At 43.8% G+C, this 12,564-nt stretch overlaps 1 protein-coding gene across 1 annotated transcript in view; it reads right to left on the bottom strand.

Annotated features, from left to right (window-relative positions):
- Positions 1-493: 493 nt before the first annotated feature.
- The window catches only part of COBL (cordon-bleu WH2 repeat protein), a 316,809-nt gene continuing 304,738 nt past the window's right edge, over positions 494-12,564 (bottom strand). The window contains exons 11-13 of the mRNA XM_006861913.1: positions 11,363-11,482; positions 9,984-10,238; positions 494-511 (exon numbers count right to left, since the gene is read on the bottom strand). Of these exons, the coding sequence (XP_006861975.1) occupies positions 494-511; positions 9,984-10,238; positions 11,363-11,482 (393 nt within the window). The remainder of the gene's footprint in view (positions 512-9,983; positions 10,239-11,362; positions 11,483-12,564) is intronic.

Raw genomic sequence — 12,564 nt, forward strand, 5'->3', positions numbered from 1 at the left:
ACTCGTCCTTTCTTACAATGAAAACACATAGAAGCATATAACATGTAATCATTTCGAATTTTACAAGTGAAGTATTCCAGAAGTCAAAAGATTTGTAACAAGTCAATGGTTTTAATCATCTATATGTGATCAAAGTCTTAAAGATCCAAAATGAGTTAGAGGCACGATTCTTTTCACTTTGCCCATAAATCTAATGTAAGCATTAGTGCCGGGCTGCGACACTCATCTTCCCATTCACCTGCCAACAAGAAGAATTTATTGGCAACTTTAGATATGCAGAGGCAAAACACATCTCCTTGGCACACAAGCCACATTTTCCACTCCTTTTGAACCATTATGTGGGGACATGCTGAAAATCAACTACACTTTTTTTGGCCTGTAGACAAGAAAGTAACATTAAGTCCTGATGTTTCTTGTCCCGTGAAGTCCTTGAGTGATGATTCTGGATGTCTTCTGAGGTGGGTTTTTGCAATTATCTGAAGTTTATTGATATTCATACAAGCAAGGGTACCTGCAGTGAGAAAAAAAAACCCAAACACACAGTCATTCAGCGTATGCTGGTAAGTGAAAGGTACAGATATTTAGGTGCTTGATAGCCACTCCTTGGAAATCCTTTAAAGGATCGCTGTGAGTTGGAACCAACACAAGGGCACTTAACAACAACAATAGTTACATATGCAAAACCCCTTTGACATATTACTCTTAGAACTCACTGAGAATGTTTACACTGACACCCAGTCTACTTATATCTCCAAAGAGTGATCTTTCTGAAGCACAGGTGTCCCTGTAAGCTTTTTCAGTGACTTGCTATTGCATTCATTGGTAATGCATGGCTGAAGAATGGACTCCTTGGAAAGTGAATGGTACATTCTCCCAGAGCCCTTGGTCCCCCACCTCTCTGATCTTTCCCTCCTCTGGGCCATTTTTTCAGGGGTGTTTCTGTCAAGAATGCCACTCTTCAACTTTTGCTTTTTCTAGTAAATGGCTATTCCTTCTTCAAAAATAAGTTTTCCTATTATCTCTGTGAAAAGGACCTCTGGGGTTGGGAGACACTAACCAGAGCTCTATCTGGGCGCCCCTGGCATGGGGTGCTTCCTAAGAGTCTGTTAACCTTACCACTGCAGCGGAGGCTCTGGCAGGGCAGGATCCATGTCTGAGCAATCACTCAATGCATGGGACTCACTGAGTGTGGGATGAGACCTGGCGTGGCGCTGCAGGATAGCCACTGGACAGTAGGGTAAGTTTGAACTGCAGAGCCTGTGGTTCAAGTCTGCCAGCCACTCCTCCAAAACTCTATACAGGGCCGCTATGAGTCCGAATTGACTTAATGTCACTTACCAACAATAACGAATGAATGGCAAGCTTACAAGGCCCTAGTGCATGTGATGAGAAATCCAGACTTTTAGAACTCAGACTTCCACTCTTAGTCCAGTCCTGTTTCCTCGGTGATAGCCCACTTGCTGAGAATTTGATTTGTGGAAGTCTGAAGGGAATATTTCAGTGCTTCAAAAGGCTTTTAAAGGGAGGAACAGATACATGTGAAACCATAGGAAAAGAATACTGAATTTCTCACTGTGGTTTTCCTGAGCCCCACTCATTCTGAACTGAACAATGCTGCAGTTTGCACATCTCACCCACTTTTTAATGCATTATCCAAGTAAAGCTTCATGGATGTAAACTGTGTTCCCTTAACAATAAAAAACATAGCAAATGCGACCACAACAGTGATGGCATTGAAAATGCTTATTGCGTCTTTATTATGTGCTAGGCACCTTCACAAGCATTGCCTAAGGGTTATCTCATTCAAACCTCAGCTCATCCAATAAGTGCTGTGTTCTTGTCACTATTATTATTAAGGGTACATCTCCAATATGAGGATGAGGAAACTGAGATGCAGATGGGGTGGCTTTCTCCAGATGAAAGGGTAGTCAATAACACTGCTCAGTAGGTGGAGTTGAGCAGAACGTGCGGGCCGTAGGTTAACGTGGCTTTTGTCTTGACAAGATTACTGTAGGTCTTGCTCCCCTACCCTCATTTCCCTGTACGCTCATCCACCTCCTCTTGTTTTCCAGTGTTTTTATACCCAGCTTGGACTCCCGTCCTAGACAGCCTGTGGAGTGTGGCGCTGTGGATTAATGCACTGGAGTCATGACTCACACAAGGCTACTAGTCTGAAAGGTCATGGAAACATGGCAAAGAATGAGCTTTCTCTCTCCATTCTAGTCGTTATTGAATATCTGTTATGTGCCAGGAGCTGGGGTATGATGGGTAGACTTGTATGATATGTCAGGCATTAAACATACATTACACTGATTGCTATAGAAACAATGTTGGGGTTAGTAGGTATTATGAAGACAAAATGATCTGATTTTATAACACAGTAACCTAACCCAGTATAAGGTTTCATGGAGGCTTTCTGAGGACTTGAGGCAACTATAAGAACAGAACATGAAGAGTGAGCGGAAGTCCTGAGAGGTCACAGCATGAAGGAGTCTGTTGTGACAGGCTTTGTAGAAACACAGTTGACCTGCTGGGGCTATAGTGGTCAGAATGACCACAGCAGAGTCCACAAAAACAGAAATGGCCTCTCTGCTCCTCTAAACTAGTTCAACTTAGCCTAAACCAAGGCTTACATCACGAGCACTACTTCTTTACTTGTGATTAGTTTTCATGTTCTAATATAAATCATTATTCCGTAGTCTTAAGGAACTTGGATCTCTAACCCACATAGTAAGACCCTTAGACATAAATAGGATTTTGCTTTGTTTTGTCCTCTAGTTTTGGGTTTGTCACCTGTTAACTAATTCCTCACAGGGTCTTCTGATACGCCCAGGTGTCACCACCTGCATGTTCGTTCACGCAGTGGGAAAGCTGCCATCTGTGTGGGCACAGCAGGGAGCAGACAGTGGGCCTGGCTTTTGTGAAGCATATTCCAAAGGAACTGGGAGTTACCCAAGTCTGCCTGATAAGGTGTCTGGACTTGACTGTGGCACTGACCTCCGTAAGGCCCGGGATAAATGATTTACAATGTCTGCGTTCAATTGCCCATCAGTGCAATGGACGTCACAGCCTTTCCTTCCCAGAAGGAAACTGAGTCAACACCTGCTCCAATATCCTTCTGAAAGGAAAGATAATGGCACACAAGGAAAATGTCTCAGGGACTTTGGCAATACCCTTCTTTCTGAAACGTTCGTAAGGTCAACAACAAAATGTGCCAAACTAGTTGCTATTGAATTGATACTAACTCATGTGATTGCAATGCGTGTCAGATTAGAACTGTGCTCCACAGACTTTCAATGGCTAACTTTTCTGAAGTAGCTCATTTGGATTTTCTGCAGTAGGTTATCTGGTACCTTTGGGTAGACTTGAACTGCTAACATTTTGGTTAGTAGCCAAGACTATGAACCATTTGTACTACCCAAGGACTCCAACAAAATGCATAGCTCCCTCTTTCCATGGTTGAAATCTCTCTGAGGACACAGGCAAGGTGTCACTCAGTCTTCTATGAAGATTGGCCTCCACAGCTCTTAGATCTGATAGGCTTGCAGGCAATGAGTGCTGAATGAACAGTGGGATGTACAGATACCTAAAATATAAACCATGATTATGGAGTGCTGGTGTGGTATTCTAAGATAAGCACCAGGCTGGTTGTAAAGTCAGTTTGAACTGCAATGTTGGTGGTTGAAACCCCCAAGCACTCAAGCAGGGTCACTGTGAGTCAGAACCAACTTGATGGCACTTCACAACAACAACAACAACAACAACAACAACAAGGTACTTGGTGTAAACTCATAGTGCAGTGGTTGAGTGCTTGGCTGCTAACCAGAAGGTTAGTGATTCAAACCCACCAGCTGCTCAGAAGTGGCAGTCTGTTTCCATAAAGGTTGAACCCATGGCAACCCTAGGGAGCCGTTCCACTCTGTCCCTGAGTCGCCAGGAGTCAAAAATCAACCCGAAATCCAGCGGGTTTGGAAGTTTTTGGTTTGGTGTAAATTTCAGGATCTCTGCAAGAATGCATTTCAAGCAGGCAATCAGATGCACACACTTTTACCTTTAATATGAATGAAGGGTGAATTGGAAGAAAAACCACAGGGTGGGGCAAACCTGAAATGTTGTATTAAAGAGGAGTGGTTGGTATTGTATTGAAGAGGTGGCAGCAGACTTAGCAGAACTGCACATGCTCTTGATTTTAGTGGGAGAAATGACATATAGAATCAACAAATATCTTAGAAAATCACAAAGGCATAGAAAGCATTTGTTTCATGCACTATGGAAGACAAACGTGTTTTCGGTTGTCTTGAATATTCGCAAGATTCTGTATAAGGTGAGTATAGCCTATGGGTGGTACAGATGGATGAAGTGTTATGGTGATAACAAAAGGCTTGAGTCCAACAAGCAGTCCCCTGGGAGAAAGGTCTGGTGATTTACTGCTTCAAAATAGTCACTGAAAGCTCTATGAAGCAGTTCTACTCTACTCTGTGGTCACCAAGAGTCAGAATGGATTTGGCTACAACTGGTTTTACTGCTTATACCTAAAAAGTAAAATCAACCTATAAAATATCCCACTGATCCACGATGTTCTTTCAGCAACAGCTGTCCTGAAGCCCTCATTGAACATCCGAGAACAGAAGAAAGGAAATCAATCCATGTGCACATAACAGAGAGCCCCGCTCAACCATTATGGAACCTGGTGACCCTGCATTTCAGATGTGTTCCTTATGGCTACATAGTTTTTAAAGTCCAAAAGTTGAAATAAATGTAAATATCTAATAAATGCCATCAAATTATTTGATGCCCAAATGACATACCTAACAGCAAAAAAGTGCCATCTGATCTCTAGGAGTCCCAGTGTGGTCCTGTAGTCCTACAGTGGGCCGTTAACTCCAAGGACGGAGGACCAAATGCTCTTTAGAAATACTATACAGCTCTCTATGAGTCAGAACGAACCAGACGTCACTTAACAACAATAACAATCTGATAGGAAAAGCCCTGGCGGCTCAGTGGTCAAAACTCTCGTCTCCTAAACAAATGGCAGTTGGTGTGAATCCAGCAGCCACTCTGCAGGAGAATGATGTGGCGGTCTGTTTCCACAAAGACTACAGTCATGACCAGTGTACGGGGTAGCTCTACTCTGTCCTCCAGGGTCACCATGAGCCAGAGTGCATTGGACGGCAGTGGGTTTAATCTATTAGGAAAAATGCACCATGGTCTCTCAGTGCCTGCGTGGCAATGTTTCCCGTGGTGCCTCAGATAAAATGAGGAGGCTGCAGGCAAACTGTTAGAAAGTGAAGTCAGGCAGACACCTCCAAGAAGAAAGTCTTGGTTCCAGGTGAAGGTACTGGTCAGACTGGACCTGAGAGAGTCTAATGGAATCTGAATGAGGCTGTGTGGGGCAGTTCTGATGATAAATTCACCCACTAGTTCCTAACCTCCTCAGTCACATTTTCTTGGGTAGGTTTTATGTGATTCTGTGAGGAATAGTACAAGTGGGCAGGGGAAGGCCCTGGATCATTTGGGCATAATAGTGATAAAAGATTGAAGTTGTCAAAGACTTCATTTTGTTGAATTCACTATCAACACTCATGGAAACAGCAGTGAAAAAATCAAATGAAGTACTGCATTAGGCAAATCTGCTGCACAAGACCTCTTTTTCAAAATGTTTGAGAGCAAAGATGTCACTTTGAGGACTAATGTGTGCTTAACCCAAGGCATGGCATTTTCAATAGCCTAATACGCATATGAAAGAAGTTCTGGTAGCATAGTGTTTACGAATCCGGCTGCGAACTGCAAGGTCAGCAGTTCGAAACTACCAGCTGTTCCGTGGGAGAAAGATGAGGCTTTCTGCTCCTGTAATGATTTACAGCCTTGGAAACCCTGTACAGGGTCGGTATGAGTCGGAACCGACTCCATGGCACACAACAACAACAATACGCATATGACAGTTGGACAGCGAATGAGGAAGACCATAGAAGAATTGCTGCATTTGAATTATGGTGTGGGAGAATAATATTGAAAGTACCATGGACTGTCAGAAGAACAAACAAATCTGTTTTGGAAAACGTACAGCCAGAATGCTTGTTGGAAGCCAAGATGGCGAGACTTCGTCTCTGATAATTCAGACATATTAGCAGGAAGGACCAGTCCCTGGAGAAGGACTTTATGTTTAGTAAAGTGAAGAGTCAGTTAAAAAGAGGAAGACCCCCAATGAGATGGATTAGCACAGTGGTAGCAGCAACAGGCTCAAGTGTAGCAACGGTTGTGAGGTTGGCACAGGACTTTGCAGTGCTTCATTCTGCTGGTCACTATGAATCAGAACCAACTCGATGGTACCTAACAACAACAGTGATACAGAGAAAGGGACATGCATTCCAATGTCAGACTCACCCTTGTCACTCAGAGCCAGTCTTCTAGCCTAAGAGCAACTATAAATTATTTAGGATATTCAAATCTTATAATTGCCATAACACAGCTTTCTGTCTCAAACTTTTCAGGGTGGATAAGGCAGGTCACAATATTCAGCCTGATCCAAGAAACAATGAAAACTGGGTTTGGAATGACATTTAAGGACATCGTGATCATATTAGGAACAATTGTTGACAATTGTTGTTGTCAAGTGCCATCGAGTTGGTTCTGACTCATTGCGACTCTGTATAGGGTTTCCGAGGAGTGACTGGTCAGCTTGAACTGCTGTTCAAAGCGACTCTGCAGCCCAGCTCTTTAGCTCACGGTGCCACACCAGAATTCAAACAGGAACAGTAACCTGGGCCAAATGATTGGACGAAATTCATATTTGCACCCATTCCAAAGACAGGTGATCCAGAAGAAGGTGGAAATCATTTGACAATATCATTAATATCACACGCAAGTACAATTTTGCTAAAGATAATTTTAAAATGGCTGCAGCAGTCCATTGATGGAACTGCCAGAGGTTCAATGCAGATTCAGACAAGGCCATGGAATGAAGGATATCATTACTGACATCAGATGGATCTTGGCTGAATGTAGAGAATCTCAGAAAGGTGTTTCTCTGTGCTTTATTGACTAAGCAAAGGCTTTCAACTGTGTGGGTCATGACAAGCTATAGAGAACACTGCAGAGAATGACTATTCCGGAACACTTAATTGTGCTCCTGAGGAACCTGTACACGGACCAAGAGGCAGTCATTTGAACAGAACAAGGGAACACTGAATGGTTTAAAATTAGGAAAGGTGTGTGCCAACTTCCACCATACTTCTTCATTCTGTGAAAATAATATGAAGAAGACCATGGCATAAGGATTGAAGGAAGATTCATTAACAATACTACAACTTGGCTTGCTGAAAGTTAACAGGATTTTAAATACTTACTGATGAAGATCAAAGACCTTAAGTATGAGTTGCACCTCAAAGTAAACAAAAAATCCTCATCACTGGACCAGTAAATAACATCATGATATTTGGAGAAAACACTGAAGTTGTCAAAGACTTCATTTTGTTTGGATCCACTATCAACATTCAAGGAAACAACAGTCAAGAAATCAAACAAAAGATTAGGCAAATCTTCTTCACAAGGCCTCTTAAAAGTGTTCAAGAGCAAAGATGTTAGTTTGAGAACTAAGGTGTATCTGGTGCAAGCCATGGTATTCTCAGTAACCTTATATGCATGTGAAAGCTGGACAGTGAATAAGGAAGATCATAGAAGAATTGATATATTTGAGTTATGGTGGTGGAAAAGAATATCAAAAGTACCACAGACTTCTGGAAGAACAAACTAATCTGTGTTGGAAGATGTCCAGCCAGATGATCCTCAGAAGCCAGGACGGTGAGACTTCATCTCTCATACTTAGGGCATATAATCTGGAGGAACAAGTCCCTGGAGAAGGACATATGCTAATTTAAGTGAAGGGTCAATGAAAAAGAGAAGATGGATTGGCACAGTGTCAGGAGCAATGGCTGAAGCTTAACAATGATTGTGAGGATGTAGCAGGACTGGGCAGTGTTTTGTTCTGTTGTGTAGAGGGTTGCTATGAGTTAGAAGCAACTCGATAGCACCTAACAACACCCTGGGCCAATACCCAGCCAGATTGTTAGATCCCTGATGGCTTTTCCTCCTTGCTTGTCCAGGACTATACCACTGACCTGCTTCTTGGACACCCCTGATTCCTCATCCCCAAATGTCCAACTGACTCACCTAGTTCTGTCTCTGCCTACCTACTTCCCACATTTCCATCATCTCCTTGCTTACAGCACCACTGCCTCCTTTTAGATAATTCTCATGCCTTCCCCCCACCCCCCCGCCCATCTGGAAGGCAGAGGAGAAGTGGGGTTCAGAAAAAGAAAGCCCTAAGTTAAGATTTTGTTGTTCACTGCCAAGAATAGGTCCCCAAGTCATGGCAATCACACGAACATTGCAATGACACATTGCCTGGTCCTCTGTGATCCCCATGACCAGTTGGGGAGTTATGTGACCTTAAGAATTTAATTGGATAATTTTTGGAAGTAGATTGCTAGTCTCTTCTTCCTTGTGCATCTTAATTTAGAAAGTCTGCTGAAACCTGGTCACCTGATAGCAACATGCAAGCTTCCTCCACTGACAGGCAGTGGGGGCTGGGCTTGAGGTGCACAGGCTGGAACCGAGCCCAGATTTCTAACGTGGAAGGTGCTAATTCTGTCACAAATCACCACTGTCTCTAAGGTTCACCTCTTCTTCCCTGTGTGAGACCTTAGATAAGCTACGGTTTCTCTAAGCCCCAGGTTCCTCATCACCCCTGCAAGACTGAGAGCATGATGCCTATTTTGAAAACATTTAAAGTTAGCCAACAGGATAATGTTTATGAAGCCACAAATCTAGTGTGTGATCGCCTTCTTGACCCAATGCCAGTCAATGTTCAAAATACATCCAAAGGTCAAATGAGATCATTAATTTCAAATTTTAATAGAGTCACTTGGCAACTATTTGAGACCTAGCAACCATTGTAGATTCCTAAACTCAAATCCCAGAAAAATTCAGTTCAGGAAGGAGACCATCTTTGAGGAACACTGTTTTAGAAACTCAAAAACATACCTGGGACCAATATCTGACTGCGTCACTTGGAAGTCCTCTGGAAGGGCTCTGGGGATTTGCACCTTTTGTCTGTTCTGCACTGAATCTGGCATCGAGAGGATGCCCCTCCACTGCTCTTCCATAGCTGTCTTCTTATAAGAGTTTACTTGGTCTCATTTGTATTCCATTGACCCCAATTTTATCCCTTTTCCCTCATTCTACATGCTTTTATTGTTAGGCAGAGTCGAGTCCATTTTTGACTCACAGACATCCTACAGGTTAGAGTAGAACTTCCCCATAGGCTGACCTAGGCTGTAAACTTCACTGGGGCAGATTGCCAGGTCTTTTCTCCCGCAGAGCAGTTGGTGGGTTCCACCTGGTCACCTTTCATCTGGCAGCTGAGTGCTTAACCACCGCCTTACCAAGACTCCTTCTATATGGTTGTTATTATTGTCGTTATGTGCCGTGGAGTCGGTTCCGACTCACAGCGACCCTGCACAGGGTTTCCGAGGCTGTTAATCTTTACGGGAGCAGAACACCTCATCTTTCTCCCGTGGAGCACCTGGTAGTTTCGAACTGCTGACCTTGCGGTTCACAGCCCGATTCATAACCACGACGCTACCAGTAATCATAGATAAATTCATCAGTGCATAAATTCCATAAAAAAGAAAAAAAGCATGCTGAAAAACAAAAAGCTGCTGCCCTTTCAGGTTCAGCTGAAGACAGGTACTTACCCTTCAGGTGCTGAGTTTCTCACCTGTATTAGGGGTGTGCTCCTCTCTTCCTCTTGTTAATAACATTTTAAGATCACAGAGATGTTTACTAACTTTTGCCCTATGCTCCGTCTTCTTGGTGGCTCCCAACCTACACTGACCTCACTTCCAATATGTTTAGCGTACCTGTGGCATCAAGCCATTTTGTCTTGCACACACACAAATGCTTACGCATAGTCACACGGTCACCTTTTTCAATCTCGCGGCCCCCATGCCGGAGCGGATGGCATCCATCAAGGCTTGCCTGGCATCCACAGGGTTGTCGAGTGTGCCCGCAGTGAATTTGGAGGCTGGCCTGGGCATAGAAGGAGCTGGGGCAGCAGGAGGTGGGGGAGGCGGCGGGAGTGGTACACAGAGACTGTCTTGCTGAGGGATTTCTGACCCGTGTGCAGAGAGTTCAGCGTCTCGGAGGCTCTGCAGTTCCTCAGAGGCAAAGGATGACACCTAGCAATGAAACATTAAATTAACATGTTCCCCAAACTGCTTTTTTTGAGGAAGTTGATTATCTTACTGTGGACCCAAAGTGATTGTTAGCAAAAATCCCAGCATGCGTGTTTGCTCATTGAGGAAACTTTTGTCCCTGCTCTCCTTGTCTCCTCCTTCACCCCAGTTGGTCCATAACAGGGACCCAGAATTTGACAGGGTGTCTTCTCAGAGTGTAATTCTTATTGACCGAGGACTCTCTACTTTTGTAACTATTGGCAGGCAAGGTCAGAAACAGAACGGACACAGATACCTGACCAATTGTTGCAGGAGGACACACATTGAAAATATGGTGCAGAACCTATGAGTTAGACGTTCCTCTGCATTCTGTGTGTGGAAACTGCAGATGACACTATCCTTAGGTCATGGGAAATCAACACTGCCATTTCATAGAGATTGCCCAGCACCCTAATAGATGAAGGGGCTTGACAGTTGTTCGACTTCCTAAGCTTGAAGCTACACCTGGTCATCAGCTGGAATTTACTTAATTGTAGATACCCACATAGGTGGAGTTACACATTCAGAAAACATGGGACTTTGTTAGGGATTGGATCGTGTCCCCCTAAAAAACAGTCCTAACTCCTGTACCTGTGGATCTGACCTTATTTGAACATAATGATCCTTGAAGATGTTCTCAGTTAAGCTAGTATGATGTCATACCAGCGTAGGGCGTGTCCTAATCCAATCACAGTGGTGTCATTATAAAAGAGAGACAAACAAGGCACAAGTGGATGATGGGTATGTGAAACTACATCCACAAGCCAAGAAATGCCCCAAATGCCCGGGGCTACTAGAACAGGGAAGAGACAAGATAGGGTCTTCTCCTTTGGAGAGAGCACACGCTTGCCAACATCCTGAATTTACACTCCCAGCCTCCAGAACTGTGAGACAAGACGTTTCTGCCATCAAAAGCCACACTGTTTGTGCTTTTGGTTGCAGAAGCCCAATGAAGCCCATCAAATACCTTGGAGGTGTTTCTAGGAGCTCTTGCCCAGCACCCTGAAGCCAGACACAGCTCTTCCATGCCTAGTCCCTTACGAGTGTTGGGCTGGCCAATCAGGCAATGGTCTACCCTCTTCTCTTACCTTCTTCAGGCTGCAGGCACCATTGTGTCCACGGATGGCAGCCAGCAGTGCCGACCGCTCACTCTCACCTTCTGTGTAGGACAGTTTCTTCGATCCTCTCTCTGAAGTGTGCTCTGCAGTCTAGAATAGTCATAGGACCAAGAGATCTCATTCAGAGGCAGATCAAGAGAAAACCACCATATATAACCAAGGCCTGTAGGATCCCTTGCATAGTTCCTATCTGTAGGAGGCTATATTATTATTTGCATAGTACAACATCAAATTTAAGATTCTGTACTGATCTTACCTTAGATATAGAAAAAAAAAAAAATCAAGGGTTATGTATTTGAGGAAAAGTTTCCAGGTAGCACAAATGGTGATGTGCTCAACTACTATCCCCAAGGCTGGCACTTTAAACATGCCCACAGGTGCTATGGAAGATAGACAGCTCTGACAATGGGCCTTCTGAAAGGTCAGTCATTAAAACCCCACGGTGCTCCATACATGTGAGGTCACCACGTGTTGGAATCAACCGGTTGGCAATTGACAACAACATACATGTATTTGCAGTAGCATCAAATGATTGTCTCTTAATATTATATCACTTCTGACATTTGTCCTAACTTTTCAGAACTGGCATGTGCTTCAGAGTCTTGCAAGCCTAGCTGAGAATCCTGGGTCCACACTAATTAGTAATGTGACCCTGAGCCACATGACCAACCTCTCTTTGTCTCAGTTTTCTCACCTGAAAAACAGAGATAATAATAATCTCTAATGATCAGGGTTGTTAAAATGATTATTAAATTATAAAATATTTGTTGTTATTAAGTGCCATCGAGTCAGTTCCGACCCATAGCGACCCTGTACAGGGTTTCTGAGGAGCAGCTGGTGAGCTTGAATGGCCGACTTTGCAGTTCAGATGGCTTTGCAGTCTGGCGCATTAACCCACAGTGCCACACCAGGGCTCCTTGTAAGTAGTTAAATGCCTAGAGACTGGGTGAAGGGGTGTAATATTATTATTCCTGTCATTACGGAAGAATTATAGTCTATCACTGCTAACAAGGAGTCCTGGTGTGGCGCTGTAGGTTAATGTGCTAGACTGCAAAGCCATCTGAATTGCAAGATCGGAAGTTCAAGTTCACCAGCTGCTCCTTGGAAACCCTATACACTCTGGGTCGGAACCGACTCCATGGCACTTAACAACAACTGCTAACAAAAACACA

Source organism: Chrysochloris asiatica, unplaced genomic scaffold (assembly GCF_000296735.1).
Source record: "Chrysochloris asiatica unplaced genomic scaffold, ChrAsi1.0 scaffold00044, whole genome shotgun sequence".
NCBI lineage: Eukaryota > Metazoa > Chordata > Mammalia > Afrosoricida > Chrysochloridae > Chrysochloris > Chrysochloris asiatica.